Below are 18,111 nucleotides of genomic sequence, written 5' to 3'. Positions count from 1 at the left end.
TCTTTCTGGTGGCTCAGAGGGTAGACAATCTCCTGCACTGCAGGAGATCTGGGTTCAATCTCTGGGTCAGAAAAATCCCCTGGGAGAAGGGAATGGCTACCACTCTCGTATTCTTGCCTGGAGAATTTCAGGGACAGAGGAGCTTTGAGAGCTGCAGTCCATGGGGTCGCAAGAGTCGGACACAACTGAGTGCTAATACTTCCATATGTAAACAGATAACGAATAAGGACCACTGTATAGCACAGGGAACTCTATTTATCACTCTGCAATGGCCTATGTAGGAAAAGCATCTAAAAAAGAGTGAAACATGAAAGTGTTAGTTGCTTAGTCGTGTCTGTGCAACCCCATGGACTGCAGCCCGCTAGGCTCCTCTGCCCATGGGGTTCTCCAGGCAAGAATCCTGGAGTGGGTTGCCATGCCCTCCTCCAGAGGATCTTCCCCACCCAGGGATTGAACCCAGGTCTCCAGCATTGCAGGCGGATTTGATAGTTTACGGTGAACAATGTTGGATTCGTGATCTCCAAAGAAGATGATTTAGCTTTGGGCCCAGGGACCAGGCTTGATCACTCAAGAGCTTTTGTGTAGCAGAGTTTTATTAAAGTACAAAAAGGGAGAGAGAAAGCTTCTGATGTAGACATCAGAAGGAGGATGGAGAGTGCCCCCCTCACTAGTGTTAGCAAGGGAGCTGTACACTTTTTAAATTAGTTATTACAATGAATCAAAAGAATGTCTCAAGGTTGTAAAAATTTTACCAGACCCAGTCCCACAATTTACATTTTAGGATAACAGGATTAGAACTTAACAGTAGAAAGATCCTACCAGACCCTCTCCCATAATACACATGCTAAAACATCAGGATTAGTCAGAAGGTTTTCAGGAAGGAGAAACTGTCCTCAACCAGGATACACTGTTGTTATATAATCCCTAGTACAGAGTTTAAACTGAATTGTGTAATCATCAGTTCCGGGCTTAAAGAAAAAAAAATTTTTTTTATGTGACTAAGACTAAGAAATGTAGAGGAAAAAAAAAAAAGTCTGTCATTGCCTCCTCCTTGAGAATTCCAGACCCCTGTCTCCTCCTCGGGGACCCCCGACTTCTTATCAACCTGCCTAGGAATTGACTCTCAGATTCTTTACCATCTGAGCCAATAGGGAAGCATATGTATAACTGACTCACTTTGCTATACACCTGAAACTAACAGAACATTGTAAATCAACTATACTCCAATAAAAAGAAATTAAAAAAAAAAAGAGCCACAAGATAGCCAAAATGTTCTGCTCCTATCCAAACCATCAGATTAATGTAAAAATGTATTAGAAACATCTTATGGTTAAAAAGGATTGCAGTTTTTAACATTACGGTTCTGCTTTAAACACCAAAGACAATTTCCTAGCAGATTTTCTTATGTGATCACTGTCTTTAACAGCGTTCTTTTTAGGCCTGTGCATTTGCATAGCTTCAGAGTATCATAATTATTACATCTGTTATTCCATGGTTTCCGCTAATGATCTGCAATGGGAACTCTCCACTGTGTTAATAAGCTCTTAAAACGTATACATTGTGAAGCATGTTTTTAAAGCATGCTTACTTTGAGTAAGAGGCATGGTATAAAATAATCTAAACTAATATTTTCTTAATTTAAAATAGGCACACTTAGCTCCATATCCCATGTTTTTCATAGATACTGCTGTGCTTTCTTCTCCTACAGACAGAGTCCCTATTTTGCTTTTAACCTGAAGGCACTGTCTTCATTTAATAGAATAGCTATATATTCTTTTGGGCTTCCCTGATAGCTCAGTTGGTAAAGCATTGCCTGAAATGCAGGAGACCCCGGTTTGATTCCTGTGTCAGGAAGATCCCCTGGAGAAGGGATAGGCTCCCCACTCCAGTATTCTTGAGCTTTCCTGGTGGCTCAGCTGGTAAAGAATCTGCCTGAAATGTGGGAGACCTGGGTTGGGAAGATCCCCTGGAGAAGGGAAAGGCTACCCACTCCAGTATTCTGGCCTGGAGAATACCATGGACTATACAGAGTTGAATATGAGTGACTTTCATACTGCATATTCTTTGGTGCACTCGGTGGAATATTCTGTATGCAATGTGCAATGTGAATAGATGTGAGTGGATGTGTCCCAGATGCTTCACTGGTAATGCAGCTGCCTAGGGAAATCTTCTATTTTATCTTAAAAAGATGTCATAGCTCTCCTTCTCTTTCTAGTCCCAAACATTTTACCAAAAGCCTTACTTTGGCTCCAGAGTGAAACAGGCATGATTAAATTCAGGCCCTGTCACTTTCTATCCCTGGGGACTGGACAAGTTGTTTACATTTTCCAAGATGTAATTTCCAGTATGTAATTCTTAGGATTTTTGTGAAGTTGCCTGGATTTGTACTAGCTCAATAAATGTTAGCAATTATTTTTATTTTCAGTAATGTTAATAGTGGTATTTTCAGTACTAGTGAGTTATGATTTAATGCTAGATTTTTTTTTTAAACAAAAAATCATTTTAGAGTAATCTAATCATTTGGCTCATATATTTGAAGGAATTGGAGAAGAAATGACAGTAGCTAAACTTTCTTTCTCTACAGGCATATGTTTTAGAATAAGTTCAGCTAAATTGTTTAGATGGGATTCCCTGGTGGCTCAGAGGGTAAACCATCTGCCTGCAATGCGGGAGACCCAGGTTTGATCCCTGGGTCGGGAAGATCCCCTGGAGAAGGAAATGGCAACCCACTCCAGTACTCTTGCCTAAAAAATTCCATAGATGGAGGAGCCTGGTGGGCTACAGTCCATGGGGTCACAAAGAGTCAGACACGACTTCACTTGTTGGCAAAAAAATTTTAAAAAGTACTATATTTCAATAGCATAGAGTTTTTCTAAACTCTTTGAAAATACTTTTCAAGTATATACATGTTGCATTTCAAGTACAAGTTATATTGAAATCTGTGGGCGTATTTCCTAAAGTAATTTTAAGGACAGCATGTAGGCAGAAAGTGTTGATATAATTGATTAGGGGCCATTGGAAGAGTGGGTTTGTAGCTTTGTATTCTTGGCCGTCTTTGTTCCCTCACTATTTTTATTCATGTAACTAAGATGATATATTTTTGCTTTTCAGTCACTCAAGACTGCTTGCAGTTGATTGCAGACAGTGACACGCCTACTATACGAAAAGGTAATCAAGTATTCACAGGAATGTTTCCACTTAGAATTCAGTTCAGTCCAATTACCTGTACATTTCATGCCCCAAAATTGTATTTGAACTCCATCTCAGATCAATGATCTGCCTCAAAACTTCTTATAATCAGATTTAAGATAATAAATTCATTTAAAATGATTGGGGAATAAATATTCAGGCCCCTATAATAACCTAACAAAGAGAATTACCTTTAGGACACTAATACTAGGAAATTTTAAATAATTAGCATGTGATAAACCAAAATTAATACTAAATCAAAGTCAGCTTTTTATTTAGAAATGATTTTGGCTTCTATAATGCATCAAGATCATCTTCAGAAATATTCATTCCCCTGTTATATTAGGTCATAGAATATTTTAATGGGATGAAGATACAACTGAACATATAGACATTTATATTAATTATTTATCAAGGAGTATATAATATGTACAAGTAAATGTAACATTTTTGTGATAAATCTTCAGTGTGAAATGATTACTTTATAGATTACATGTACTGGTTAAAAACATATAATTTCCAGTTACAGTGTGGGCACCGGGGCTTAGCAGTGAATAATGCATGTGTGAGTCCCCATTTTCACAGAATTTACCTTCTATGAGGGGAAAACAGAAAACAAACAAATGAACAAGTAAAATCTATCTTGCATCTGTATTTTTCACTGTGACTCTATCTTAAATGTAACCCGAATACTAAAATACTTGAAATTCTATCATTACTTGTTGTTTGACATTTTCCAAAGTCCAATGTTTGCAATTTTTATTAGGTAGCAAATTGTCTCCTAAGAATTAAAATAGAGCCGGAAGAAGATTCAAAGGACCAATGAAAAATTATAACTTGGAAAAGTGTTGTTTTACACATTTGGCCAAAACCAGAACTGCTGTTGGTCACACACCAAAGGATGCGGCCGCTCCTCCCCTGCGAGCTTGCGCTGCACAGATCCCTGGTCTTCCCGGCGTGGCGGCCGCTCCACGCTGACCCTCCCGGGAGGGTCCCGGGGCTTATCTGGACCCTTTGCCGTGTGATGGGTTGTGACTCCAGTAAATCTCGAACATGTAAATAAATGTTAGTGTGTGTGGACGTTTCTGCAGTACTGCTTGACTGCATCCTAGAAATCTTGGTATGCTGTGTTTTCTCTTTGTCATTTGTCTCAAGATATCACTTCGTTGGGGCTTCCCGGGTGGCCCTAGTATTAAAGAACCTGCCTGCCAGTGCAGGAGACATGAGAAACGCGGGTGGGATCCCTGGGTGGGGAAGATCCCCTGAAGGAGGGCATGGCAACCCACTCCAGTATCTAACCTGGAGAACCCCATGGACAGAGGAGTCTGGTGGGTTACAATCCACAGGGTCGCAAAGAGTTAGACACGACTGAAGCAAAGCCGCTTAGCCCACACGCTGCCTGGTTATGCAAAGAATTATTTACCTTAAAAGTGCAATACTTATTTTGTTTTATATTGAACGTCAACTATTATGGTAGGTAGGAAAATATTTCCTCAAATGTGTCCACACCATAATCCCTGAAATCTGTAAGTTTATTGCTTTACCTGGCAAAAGGGACTTTGAAAATACAATTAAAATAAGGAATTGGGGCATATTATCCTGGATGACGTGGGTGTCTCCAGGTGGCACTAGTGGTAAAGACTCCGCCTGCCAATACAGGAGACCCAGGTTCAATCCCTGGGTCAGGAAGACGCCCTGGAGAAAGGAATGGCTCCCCACTCCAATATTCTTGCCTGGGAAATCTCACCGACAGAGAAGCCTGGCGGGCTACAGTCCCTGGGGTCGCAAAGAGTCAGTCACAACTGTGTGCGGCACGCAGAGATCCCCATCTAATCTCCCAGACCTCCACCAACCCCTGCTCTGGACTCGGGTGGCCCCAGTACAACCACAGAGGCCCTTCTCCAGGGGCTTAGGGGGTCAGAGGCAGAGAAGGGGAGAATTCAGAGTGATGAGACAGCTGCCTGTGGGGCTGGGGGGCCGCAAGCCCAGGAAAGCAGGCCAAGTGTAGAGGCTGGGGGAGCGGAGGGCTGGACATCCCAGCGTTCAGAAGGAGCACTGACCTGCCAGCAGCTTGACTCTTGCCCAGGGAGACTTCTGATGTTTGAAACGAGAGATGATAAATGTGTGTTGTTTTAAGCCACTGTGTGTGGTAATTTGTTACAGCTGTAAGAAGAAATTAATGACGGTCCTCTGAATCAACTTTCTCTGACACATAATGGGCCTTTAAAGACTGCAGTAGTGCCAAGGGGTTGCTCTGCTTGAATTTTTCTTGCTTTAGTTATGTCTCTCTGGGTTCTAATTATGTATACGCTGGTGATTTTTTTTTGGCTGTGCCGAATCTTAATTGCGGAATGTAGGGTCTTCTGTCTTCATTGCAGCACGCGGGATCCTCAGTTGCAGCCTGCGGGCTCTTAGCTGTGGCATGCGGGATCCAGGTCCCTGTCCGGGGATTGAACCTGGGCCCCCTGCATCGGGAGCAAGGTCTTAGCCGCTGGACCACCAGAGAAGTTCCCGTGCTGTTAATTCTTTACCTGTTTTTTTATTTCCTATACTTCTACAACTTTTCTCAAAGTCTTAATGCTTTCTTTATTTCCCTCTCACTTTGTTTTGTGCAGAGCCCATTTTTCCCTTCTGAAACTCTTATGTTCTTCTAAGTGAGCTTTTTTCCCTCCTAATTTCCCGAATCCTCTTAGCTGGCAGCTGACACGGTATTGTCTGTAGATTCCTGCATGTGTACAAGAGACTCATCACCTTCCGTGAGTTGATTTTTTGCTGACTCTTTGTGAACTCTGCTGCCTCCCGGGCCTTGACCATTTCCTCGGCTTCTCCTCCTGACTTTTATGCTCAGCTTCGGCGTGACCTCAGTGACTTCCAGCCTCCCTTGGAGTTATTTTGGAGGATGTGGACATCAGTCTAGATCAGACCACAGACATCAATCTGTTTCTTGCAAGGGCTTACGGGAGGTGAAAAGGGAGAGAGATGATTCCCGCAGTCAGGTTGATAGCGGAAGTCTCTTTTCGGTTTTTCAACATAATGATTTCATAGAGGCAGTGATGAGATTTAATCTCACGGTAGAATTTGACACTTGATAAGTCCCTCCTTTTATTAAAGAGATTTGATTGTTGACTTTTATTTTTGGCTGCCCTGGGTCTTCATTGCTGCGTGCGGGCTTTCTCCAGCTGCGGCGAGAGGGGCCTGCCCTCCCGTTGCGGTGTGCAGCCTTTTCACGGCGGTGACTTCTCGTTTCAGAGCGCAGGGTCCAGGGTGCGGGCTCAGTGGTCGTGGCACATGGGCCTCATTGCCCCTTAGCATGTGGGATCTTCCTGGGCCAGGGATCGAATCCGTGTCCCCTGCGCTGACAGGCGGATTCTTAACCACTGGACCATCAGGGAAATCCTCCCTTCTTTTCAAAGCACGTGCTCTTCTTGGTTTGTTTCTCCAGCCATGTTCCTTGCTTTTTTACCCACTGCTTTTTTTAAACTTTTAAAAAGGTTCCTTCACTGTGGGTGTTTTTCAGACCTCTGATGCAGCCCCCTTATCTTCATTCTGGTTTCTTCCCAGCCTTAAGTCCTCTATGTTGTCACTTAACAGCGTGTGTGATGGCCGCAATGCAGATCTTTAGGCCAGCAGACTTTCCTGAGATCCAAGCCTATTTATACCTCTGTCCATTGAACACCTCTTCCCGAGGATCTTGGTGACATCTCAGCGTGAACTCTGGACTTTTCCCCTACATCTGGTCCTCTTCCTGTATCCCCTGTTCCAGTAAGTCTGCTGCCTGCGCCTTTAGTTTTCAGTCCAGAATTCTGGGTGTCATTCCTGACTGCTTCCCTGAAGCCAGTGCATTAAGCTCGAAACTTTATTGGTGATTCCTCATGTATGTCATTTGAGCTGATCTGTTTCTCTTCATTTCCACTTCACCGTCCTGGTACAAACCCGCATCATCTCTCACCTCGGCTGGTTTCCTTGCTTCCAGTTTTGCACTTTTCTCAACTGGGAGCGACACGGCGGTGTTTCTAAAACACAGACGTCGTCATTTTTCTCCACTGCACACAGCCCTGCGGGGCCTCCCGTCGCCCTTCTGGTGGCTCAGCCTGTGTGGCTCTGCCTGGCTGATTTCTTTTTCTGTGGGTTTTCCTAGTCCTGCCTCAGCTACAAAGTCATACGCCTACTGTGGATTTCACTGCCAGACGTATGTGTCCAAGTAAAAAGTTAATCCCTGTTTCTTGACTTGGCTCACTTAATCTGTCTTCAGAAATATTATCAGTATCTTCTCCTTTAAAACTATTTCCAGGAATTTTAAGATAATAAAATAGAAAATCAAGAGAAGTAGCCAAGTGTGATAGCTGTGATTGACAGCTGCTGTCTGAAGCCTTTATGGTTAATTATTTAAGGAAGTAACACTGGAAGTATAAATAATTGGGAGGATGTTTCCTTTTCATAAAATAAAATAAAAAACAAACATTAGCAAAGTAGATGTGATTTTCCTATAAAAATGTATTGTCCTAAAATTTATCTACAAGTCTTTCACATATATCAGAATAGGAAAGATCTACTCTTAAAAGCAGGCATTTTCAGAAATACGTGTGAATTGTTTTTATACTTGAATACTGTCATTTTAATTTAATTTCACATATTAATGTACACAGTAATTTGTTAAGTTTTCAAAGACATTTAAATACATCAAGTATTTAAAGCTGAGTGGAGCTGGGAAGTTCACATTTTATATACCAAAATATATTAGTATTTTAGCTGTTGGAAACAAAATTAAGCATTAATGCTCCTAGTATTTACCTTCACTGACTGAAATAAAACCCCACAATATAAGAACTGTGAGTTGAGTTTATTCAGTGTCTTACTGAGGACTATAGCCCAGAAAACAGCCTCTCAGACCACTCTGAGAAACTATTTCAAAGTAAGGGAGAAGCCTGGATTTATGTAATTTTTTTAATAGCAAAAGATTACTGCTAATCAGAAAGAAACAAAGAAAAGACATCTAAATTCAATGATTTTAGTGCTTTTCTATGTACGAGGAGGAGGTGCAAGAATCTGGGGTCATTGAAATCTTTCCTTTCCACATTCTTAAATATCTACTGTAAGGAGTGATTCATATTAGCTTAGAGAAGCTTTCTATAGAATAGGCATTTAGTGCATGTTTTCTTGTTAGCATGTATCTATCCGTGGTCTAACTAGCATGCAAAAAAAACCTAAGTTTTAATGTGTAGAAACATACTATGTATGCTTACATTTATAATTACTTCACCTTTTAATTGATTTTTTAGTGTATTTTCTTAAATTTAAAGCTCACTTAGCAGCACAGATTGATGGAGTGCACGCTGTGGGCTCGGCTCCATCCTGGCCTTTGGGTTTCCAGCTGTCCTTGTGGGACAGTCATTGGCTTGGCCTCAATGTCAGCAACAGGGATCTATGCGTGCCCAGCGGTGTCTGACTCTTTACAGCCCCATGGACTGTAGCCTACCAGGCTCCTCGGTCCATGGAATTTTACAAGCAAGCATACTGGAGTGGGTTGCCATCCCCTACACCAAGGGATCTTCCCAACTCAGGGATCGAACCCACATCTCTTGCGTCTTCTGCATTGGCAGGTGGATTCTTTACCACTTAGACGGGATGGAGTGTAATCCAAGTGTGTGTGTGTGTGTGTGTGTGTGTGTGTGTGTGTGTGTGTGTGCATGCTCTATTGTATGTGGGCAGGGTTGGGGGAGAAATGTACACAGTACATAAAAACAAGTAAGTGATTCTCTCTCATTAACAAGAATATTTCCAGCAAGATAAGATGAAGTGCCAAAAATAAAAGAGAAAATAAGAATATAAGCCTAATAAGGACTTGCTTTTCTTTCTCTTCTGACAATATAGCAGTGAGATTTGGTAAGAACTGGCTAACTTTAGGTATAAGTATGGTATAGAGAAATGGGGGATCAATGTAAAGTACAGTAAACAAAATTTATAGTTGATAAATATGTCTAGTCAGAATATAAACATGCAGACTTAAAAATACGTGTTTCACTTCAAGATTTCTTATTACCTCTCTGATGGAGAGTGTTTCATTTCCCAGAGATTCAGCAACTAGGTAGTAAGATGCTTTTAAAGCATGGAGTGCTAGTGACTAATTTCATAGTACCATGATTAGGATTTCTTTAAATACATATTTGCTGCATTTGGTTTGGGTCAGGCATCATTTAAGTCCCTGAGGAAACAGCAGGGAACTAAACATGAACAGTCCCCAAGCTCAGAGAAGTTGGAATCTAAGATATGTGTGGCTCTGAAGGGGGAGAAGAAGCCCTCTGTGTTCAGAGTGTCGAATAAAACGTGAAAATAATTGCCTTCAGTCATCAGCTTGTATTTATAATTTTTAATAACAACCCTGATATTAATTCTTCCTCGTGTTTTCAGAACCCTTCGTTAAAGAATGCTGTGGGCGCATGATCTCTAAACAGAATTTAAAGCTACATCATTATAATCTTTTCCCCAGAATAATGTCGTATGAAAACAGGTGATGATGAGGTTACCTCTGTTCTGTGTAACTGGGGGGGTCTTTATTGGTGGATTGTCGTTACTCAGGGTGGCACCAGATGGTTTTCACAAAAGGAAGTGGTTTCTCGGAGACCATCTTTGGGAACAGAAAGTTGGGGGGATCGGGCTGCTCCCTGTGTGGGAACTTAGGAGAGGAGGGGTGAGCTGTAGGGGCCCCCCCTTGCTGCCTCATCTCTCCTTTCTACCACCCCTGCCCCCCGGCCCCCTGCCAAAGAAGGGTAGAGGAAAATTTTCTTCCTCCCCAACAGAATCAAAGAGAAACTGCAAATCTCTATCGGTGTGTTATTCAGAGATCTTTCTTTGGCCTCAAACTCTCCCATCCAGACTAGACATTATTATGAAAGTTGCTAAAATACAGAAGGAATCAAAACCCCAGACATTACATATGAAGCGCTTGCTTTCAAGTTCCTGTATCTGATAGCTGGCCTGGGTGAGTATGTAAATAATGCTGAGAAACCGCCAGAGGATAGTCATTTTTTTAAAAGATGAACGTCTCCTCTAAGTTTCAGACTTAGGTTAGTAACTAAGCATGTTATCAAAAGGTATATGTGTCGGGTCCAGCTGCTCGCCACTCAAAAGCCAAAAACCAAGCCAGTTGGTGGAAAGGAAAGTTTGCCTTATTTCAGATGCTGGCAACTTGTGGGGGAGAGAGGTGGACATCTGTCCACTCCCCCCTTCCCTAATAAACGGGGGTGAGAGCTTTTATAGACAGAGTCAGGGTGGGGGCTACATGCAGAAACAGCACAGTCGTCTCTGACAGGCATCCGCAGAGTGGTCCTCAGCGGTCTGACCAGCGTCATCCTGGTCGTTTCAGGCACAGTCTTCAGTCCCGGGCGCACCTGTCCCATTTCTCTGCGGTCAGTTCTCGGAACTGGGGCAGCTCGTGTCCTGGTTCAGCCTGGTCATCCTCCACCTGGGGTTTCAGTGTCTATAAGCCAGCTCACAGGATGTGGCTCAGAATATCATCTATAGCCCTTGAGAAAGAGCTAAATGTCCTTGATGGTGCTTAATGACTATTATTATTTAGTCTCCTTAGACTATTCTCCTCTGTTGCAGCATTTCTCACTGCTCTGATTAAACTTATTCTTTGACGAAAGTTTTCCGCAGAAAAAAGGCAGGCATGATCGGGGGGCAAGGGTCATAGAGTCCTGCTCTGTTTCAAGTGGAGGTGAAAAACTGCGTTTCTCAGGGTTTTTCTTCCTTAAAAACCGTTCTCTTCATTGTAGGAGCATACACCTTTGTTCCTTGGCTTCTCAGCTTTAAAAGAGGAAGAGCCCTAGAAGAAAAAGAGAATAAGATTTTGGTCAAAGAGACAGGCTACTTCTTTATCTACGGTCAGGTAGGTTCGACCCTGCGCCCACCGCCACTGTCCGATGCCCCCATTTCGTGCTGACTTCTGACAGAGTTCTTTGGTTTGTTTCCCAGGTTTTATACACCGATAACACGTTTGCCATGGGACACCTAATACAGAGGAAAAAAGTCCATGTCTTTGGGGACGAACTGAGTCTGGTGACTTTGTTTCGATGTATTCAAAACATGCCTGAAACACTACCCAATAATTCCTGTTACTCAGCTGGTAAATAATAGTTCTATATACATAGACAGAAAGACAGTCCTCAGTATACTGTGCGGTTTTTGTGATCTCATATGATAAGTTAGTCTGTTTTGAGAGAGACAGATGCAATCATTACTTTGGATTTTAATTTGATTATTAGCTAACTAATTAATAATAAGTTTGTCATTTTTATATACATTTAGAAAGGGCAGTAGCTTCACAGTGATCCACTCTAGAGTGAGCTGTGTTTCCTTGGAGCTGTGAGAAGAGTGCTTGCATCATAGGAGAATGATGACCTATGCCAGGCACATCCCCCCGTGCTCCCTGCTCTAATCCTCCTTAAGGAAGCGGGGTGGGGCCTGAGACACAGAGAGGTAGGCACATTGTCCGGGGATGCCCGGCTGGTCAACTCCAGAACTTGGTTTAAATGAGCCAGTCTGCCCCGGGCGGGAGTCAGGGAATCTTGCCTCTTCTTTACCTCCCTCCTGTGGAAGAAATGCCCTTTGGCCAGTTTTGAATGTCAGGTCCAGAGGCACTGTTCTCTTCTGGGGTCACTGGCCACCGGATGGATACGGTTGGGATGCGAAAGGGTAGGAGTGAGCCTGCTTTTCAACTCAGGGCCAGAGGACTGGAGAGAAAAGGGAACGTGCGAGCTGTCTTCATTTCAGGTCTGTTGGGGCTGTAATTGCCGTCCGTTATCATTGCTGTTCAGCCGCTAAGCCACGTCTAACTCTTTGGAACCCATGGACTGCAGCACGCCAGGCTCCCCTGTCCTTCATTAATCTCCCGGAGTTTGCTCAAATTCACGTCCACTGAGTCAGTGATGTCATCCAACCATCTCAGCCAAATGAATTGCCATCAAAGCCTTCATTTTATTTGGGGGTAATTTCAAACTAATCAAGGCCAGTACTTGAAAAAAAAAAAAAAAGTTGCCTTAAACACATTTATTTCTCTCTGCTGGTTTTGACAGCTCCACTCATGACCCCAGGGAAGGTCCTCCCTTCCAGACAGCATGAATGACTGTGGAACATGGAGTGGAGGTTGGCTGTGTGATCTGAAGCTGTGTGTTCCAAAGGCTCTTACTGAGAAATGCACAAGGGGTCAAGACAGAAAGGATAGCAGAGACGCTGGTCATCCTGGACCTGCAGCCATAAATAGCTCTGACGGGGTGTTGAGGAAGTTTGCTTAGATTTGAATTCCCTAATTTTCATAGAGAACTGCTACCCTGCAGCCTGTGGTAACCAGTATTTCTTGTTGCAAAATATCTGTAAATGGTGAGGTCACTTCGGCCTGTTGTTTATTTACATTAATTAGCACTTAGAGCTTTACAACATACTCCTTTATAAATTTTTCTGATCATCAGCTCCTCCATGTTACTTTCTAGCCTTGTTTTTTAAGAATAAATAACTTGACCTTAAAGATATTTCTCAGTGCTAATAGCTTAGCATCACTTACAAAAAGGGTTCTCTAGGAAATTTCAGGTTTGCAGTTTTTATCTGTTCTAGAGCAAATTTGTTTAAAATCATTAAAAGCTACACATTGGTGTATAAAGTGTTTCCATAATAATCTGAAAAAAATTAAAATGGTCCATTTGAAGAGCTCAGTATCACACCAAGGAACCTTTCTTGTACATGAAACTGAATCTTATTCATCATGTCATTAACAAATTAGCGATTGCTACCATCTGGAAGAACTGAAATAGCCAGTAACTCAGTGTTGAAATTTTAAGTAGGACCTACTTTGAAAAGTAGCTAATTCACACTGACTTTGAGAGTTACTGTTACCAAATAATCTGTGATCTATAGCCTTTGTCAAATTATTAGATTATCTTGAATATCTGTGACAATGACTAATCCATTCAACAAATCACTTCAATCTTTTTTTTTTTAACTACTTAATGTAATCACCAAATACCATGGGAAAGAGTGCACTTTACCCTTAATAATATCTAAGTTCTTCTGTTACTGTTTGTTACTGTCTGTCTTGGTCTGTTATCAAAAAACAAGATCCTGGAAGACAGACTCTTTGATCATTCTGATCACTGCCCCATACATGTCTGCGAAGGTGTCTGGGATATCTGAAATGTTCAGTGAATAAATACTCACTGGCTGTAGTTGGGGGAAACCCAGGTGTTTGGGGCTTGACAGTGGAATTGCGGTTAGGGTAGATGTGCTTCTGTAAATACATTTTCACGGCTTGCTCATGAAACAGGGCGACTGCTCTTAAAATTATTAGTTCAAAGTTTGACAATTCAGTTGTGTCAATATGATGTTTGTTTGTTCCTCGGTTTTCTTCTCTGCCTCTCCTCCTCTTAATTTTTTTTCTTCATATTTTTCTTTTAAAATGGGGTCAGGAATGACCTGATATACTGAGTGTAGTTCCTGAGTTGCATTTTGTATTCCTGAATCACAGGCTACGTAATTGTAAATTAGGCACATGCAGATTAATTGATCAGTTCTGAGAAGCTAATTATCTTGTTACTTTTGATTATAAAGACAGGTTATGGTCATTTAAGGAAACACAAAATATAAAGGACTATAAAAAGCAATCTGAGTGACTCCTAATTCCATAGTCTGGACTCTACAGAAAGACTCTGCTAGCAGATGTGTTTTGTTAATAAGTGGTGTTTTGTTTTTTACTTTCTAATAATTCACACATTATATGCACATTTGAAGCATATTTAGGGCTATGCAGTGTGTGTGCGTGCATATTTTTGTATTTTTATTTAACATTATTTTTTAAAGTTTCCCTTGTCAGTGAAGTGAAGCAAAGCCGCTTTTAACTTTATAATATTCCATCTTGGGATGTGCTATGATTTACTAAACTTTTTTTCTTATAGTTAGACTTTTGGTTCATATTTGGATGCTCCGTTTTGTCAACAGTAGGTGATACTGGGTTGGCATAAAGTTCCCTCGGGTTCTCCATAACATCTTGCAGAAAAAACCATGCGAACATGTTGGCCGACCCCACATATTCGTGTGTCTTTTATAACTCCTTCTGCTCATTTCTTTTACTATTTTTTAAAAAAAATTTTTAGGCAAGTAGAATAATAACTGGTCTAGAAACCCACTGCTGTAATGTGAAAAGTGAATGCCTGTGTGAAGTGTTTTTCCCAAAACCAAGTCGTCGTCTTTAACGTTCTGCCCTCCCCTCTTCTTTACCCGCACAACGGCTTCAAGTTGTTGCCAATCATTCCTCTGCAGGCATCGCGAAGCTGGAGGAAGGAGATGAACTCCAACTGGCAATACCCCGGGAAGATGCTAAGATATCCCGAGATGGAGATGGCACGTTTTTTGGAGCCCTGAAGCTTCTGTGACCTGCTCACACCTCGTGTGTGGCTCTTTTCTTCCCTTCTCTGTGCCTCTAGAGAGAGAGCACTTAACTGGAAATGCCAGAAGGAAAACAAAGTAGTTACCATAGCCTTTTCTGGGAGCTGTTTGTTTGGTTTGCTGCAACTGGACCAAAACAGGAAATTTAACAGACAACCACAGCCAAAGGGTGTCATGTGAATTACGAGAACTAGAGCCCATTTACGGAAAAATAGAATTAGGAAGACTTACACTATAATGCCACGTTGAACAACTTAGTGCTTCTTGCCTTGGAAGAAGCACAAGATTCAAAGGGGCGGTGATTGTTTCTTCCAAAATGATATTCCACTGTTTGCTGTGCAACAGAGCTTGTGACTGTAGGACATGAAGACATTTGGGGGGAAATCTCAGGATTTATCCTCTATTTTTATGTTAAATACCCTCTTCTATTAATCCTGAGGAAACGAAAAAAAAAAAAGGTAGCGAAATCTTGCATTCTGTACATGAAAAAGTAACTGAAAGTTTAAATTTAAATATCGTATTAGATAATCGGACTCAAAATAGGATACTGGTACTATTTAAGTCTTTTAGGTTTATTTCAAGTTTGCAGTTCTAGCTCTAATATTATACCTTACCCGCTGGAACACTCTGTGACATGTTTCACAGAAGGGAAATCATTCTCTCATGTGCCTACACTTCAGAGTATTTTTTACAGCTAATTTCAGTTACTTCGGAAACTTTTAATATATTTTCAACTCATGCATGTAAACGTTCATTGAAAAAAGTAACCCTCGTGGTTTTTCATAAAAATAAAATCTGCCATAGAAGTTAATAAATACAGTTGTAATAATGTAATATCATCTCCCTATATTTCCTTTCTTCTGTTTTAAACTGCTGCTATTGTAGTTCACATATCCCAGCCTTTAAAAAATACTCATGTTGATAGCTTTACAGAAGTTGAGGATAAATTAAAGTTCTTGGCATCCTGAGTAGGGCATATATCATGTGCTGTTCTAAAGATTGTTGTTGTTTTTGTTGTTCAGTCACTAAGTTGTGTCTGACTCTTTGTGACCCCATTATCACACGCCAAAAGACATTGTCCTGATTTTCAGCTTATAAAGAACCATTTTTGAGAATATCATAATACTTATCTTTTATAACATCATTTGTTTCACTTTTTAAAATGTCATCAGTTTACACAGTTTACTTCATTGTTTAAACAGATGGAAAAACAGACCCTCATCTACACTAGTTTTCCCCAGTTTACATTAAAATATTTTTAAAGGTATTTTTTCAAAACAAACTTGTTGGTATTTTGTGTCTAAAATTAAACTTTGTTCAGCATTCTGATTCCTATGGTTTCAGCTTTGGGGTTAAAATAAAATATGTTCTGCAATTTATTTGTTTTACAATATTATCATGAAAAAAGAAGTGATAGGTGGGGTAGAAGTTTCGATACTAGAAGGAAGTTAGAGAGATTCTTAGTGTTGCTGCTAGTTGGATTGCCCAATAAAAAACGTCAGTGCCTTTGCCTCATTTTTGAATTGTTTGTCTTATGCCATTCATCTTTTGGTTTCTCTCTGTAACACTGAATGTTGTCATAAAAATTAGGTGCACAAAGTGAATGATATTCAATATCCTGTGATAAACCATAATGGAAAAGAGTATGAAAAAAATGTATATATGTGTACAATTGAGTCACTTTGCTTTATAGAAATTAACACAATATTGTAAATCAATCATACTTCAATTAAAAAAGACTAAAATGATAAAAAAAAATTAGGTGCATAAATGATAAAACATTATAAAGTAGCGTGTGTATGTGTGTTAGTTTGTGATGTAAAGTATCTGAAATCATAAATATGTTTTTTTATTTCAAAAAGAATTTGTTTACTTCAATACTATATATATGAAGTTATACATTAAATATTTCTTAGGACCTGGGTTAAATAAGGGCTTCCCAAGTGGAGCTAATGGTAAAGGACCGTCTTGCTGATGCAGGAAATGTAAGAAATGCAGGTTTGATCCCTGGTGGGGAAGATCCCCTGGAGGAGGGCATGGCAACCCACTCCAGGATTCTTGCCTAGAGAACCCCACGGACAGAGGAGCCTGGCGGGCTACAGTCCATGGGGCTGCAGAGTCGGACACAACTGAAGCGACTTAACTGAAACACGCACAGGGTAAATAAAGATAATACGATGACGACAGGCTTGGGCCATAAGCTCTTGTAATCTACAGCTTGCAGCGTTTTGCTTTTTAAATGACTTAGCATATTTTGTCAGCAGATGTGGAATTCAGCCACATAAAATAGTTTTAAAATTTTTTACTTTCCGCTCCACCCAGCATTAAAATGTGACTCTTCTCTTCCTTGTAAGTGAAATTGTGAGGAAAATCAGACATTGGTTGAATTAAAGCTTATGTAGCCATCAGGAAGTAGAATTAAATCGGAAAGAGAAAGACAAATACCATATGACATTACTCCTATGTGGAATCTAAAATATGACACAAATGAGCCGATCTACGGAACAGAAACAGAATCAGGGACACAGAGAATAGACTTATGGTTGCCAAGGGGGAGGGCGATGGGAGAGCGATGGGGTGGAATCTGGGATTAGCAGATGCAAACTAGGATATAGATGGATATAGATGGATAAACCACAGGGTCCTACCATATAGCACAGGGAACTGTGTTCAATATCCTGTGATAAACCATCATGGAAAAGAATGTATAACTGAGTCACTGCTGAGTACAGCAGAAATTAACACAACATATGTAAATCAACTATACTTCAACAAAAAATAAATTCAAAAAAAGGTCAGGTAGATACAGAGATCTGTGCAGGACATTCACTGCAACAGTCAGTGCTCCTGCCCAGGTTCACCCTTCTCTCTCTTTCCTGCAATTAATTTTAGCAGAAAACAATGTTATCTTGGGATTTCCTACCAAAGAAAATTTCTAAGGCTTAAGTACATGGGCCCAGGCCAGATATTCTTCTGTCTTGAATCCAAATTCAAGATTCGTGATGCTGAATAACCACCCAGCTGTTGTTCAGTCGCTCAGTCGTGTCCGACTCTTTGCGACCCTGTGGACTGCAGCACGCCAGGCTTCCCTGTCCTTCCCCATCTCCCAGAGTTTGCTCAAACTCATGTCCATCGAGTTGGTGATGCCATCCAACTGTCTCATCCTCTGTCATCCCCTTCTCCTCCTGCCTTCAGTCTTTCCCAGCATCAGGGAAAGATCTTTTCCAGTGAGTTGGCTCTTTGCATCAGGTGGCCAAAGAAGTGGCATTTCAGCATCAGTCCTTCCAATGAATATTCAGGACTGATTTCCTTTAGGATGGACTGGTTGGATCTCCTTGCTGTCCAAGGGACTCTCAAGAGTCTTCTCCAACATCACAGTTCAAAAGCACCAATTCTTCAGCACTCAGCCTTCTTTATGGTCCAGCTCTCACCTCCATACATGACCACTGGAAAAACCATAGCCTTGTCTAGACAGACCTTTGTTGGAGA

At 41.1% G+C, this 18,111-nt stretch overlaps 1 protein-coding gene across 3 annotated transcripts in view; it reads left to right on the top strand.

The window, feature by feature from the left end:
• The window catches only part of TNFSF13B (TNF superfamily member 13b), a 30,400-nt gene extending 14,020 nt beyond the window's left edge, over window positions 1-16,380 (top strand). For 2 of the 3 annotated variants that reach the window (XM_043478227.1, XM_043478226.1), the window contains exons 3-6: window positions 3,112-3,168; window positions 10,965-11,077; window positions 11,164-11,314; window positions 14,497-16,380. In XM_043478227.1, the coding sequence (XP_043334162.1) occupies window positions 3,112-3,168; window positions 10,965-11,077; window positions 11,164-11,314; window positions 14,497-14,609 (434 nt within the window). In that variant the 3' untranslated portion in view covers window positions 14,610-16,380. The remainder of the gene's footprint in view (window positions 1-3,111; window positions 3,169-10,964; window positions 11,078-11,163; window positions 11,315-14,496) is intronic. The other variant, XM_043478228.1, reaches the window with a different exon arrangement.
• Window positions 16,381-18,111: the final 1,731 nt, after the last annotated feature.

The sequence above is a fragment of the Cervus canadensis genome, chromosome 9 (assembly GCF_019320065.1).
Source record: "Cervus canadensis isolate Bull #8, Minnesota chromosome 9, ASM1932006v1, whole genome shotgun sequence".
NCBI classification, from domain to species: Eukaryota; Metazoa; Chordata; class Mammalia; order Artiodactyla; family Cervidae; genus Cervus; species Cervus canadensis.
Note: the sequence above shows the minus strand (reverse complement) of the source record. Positions and strands in the feature narration are given on the sequence as shown.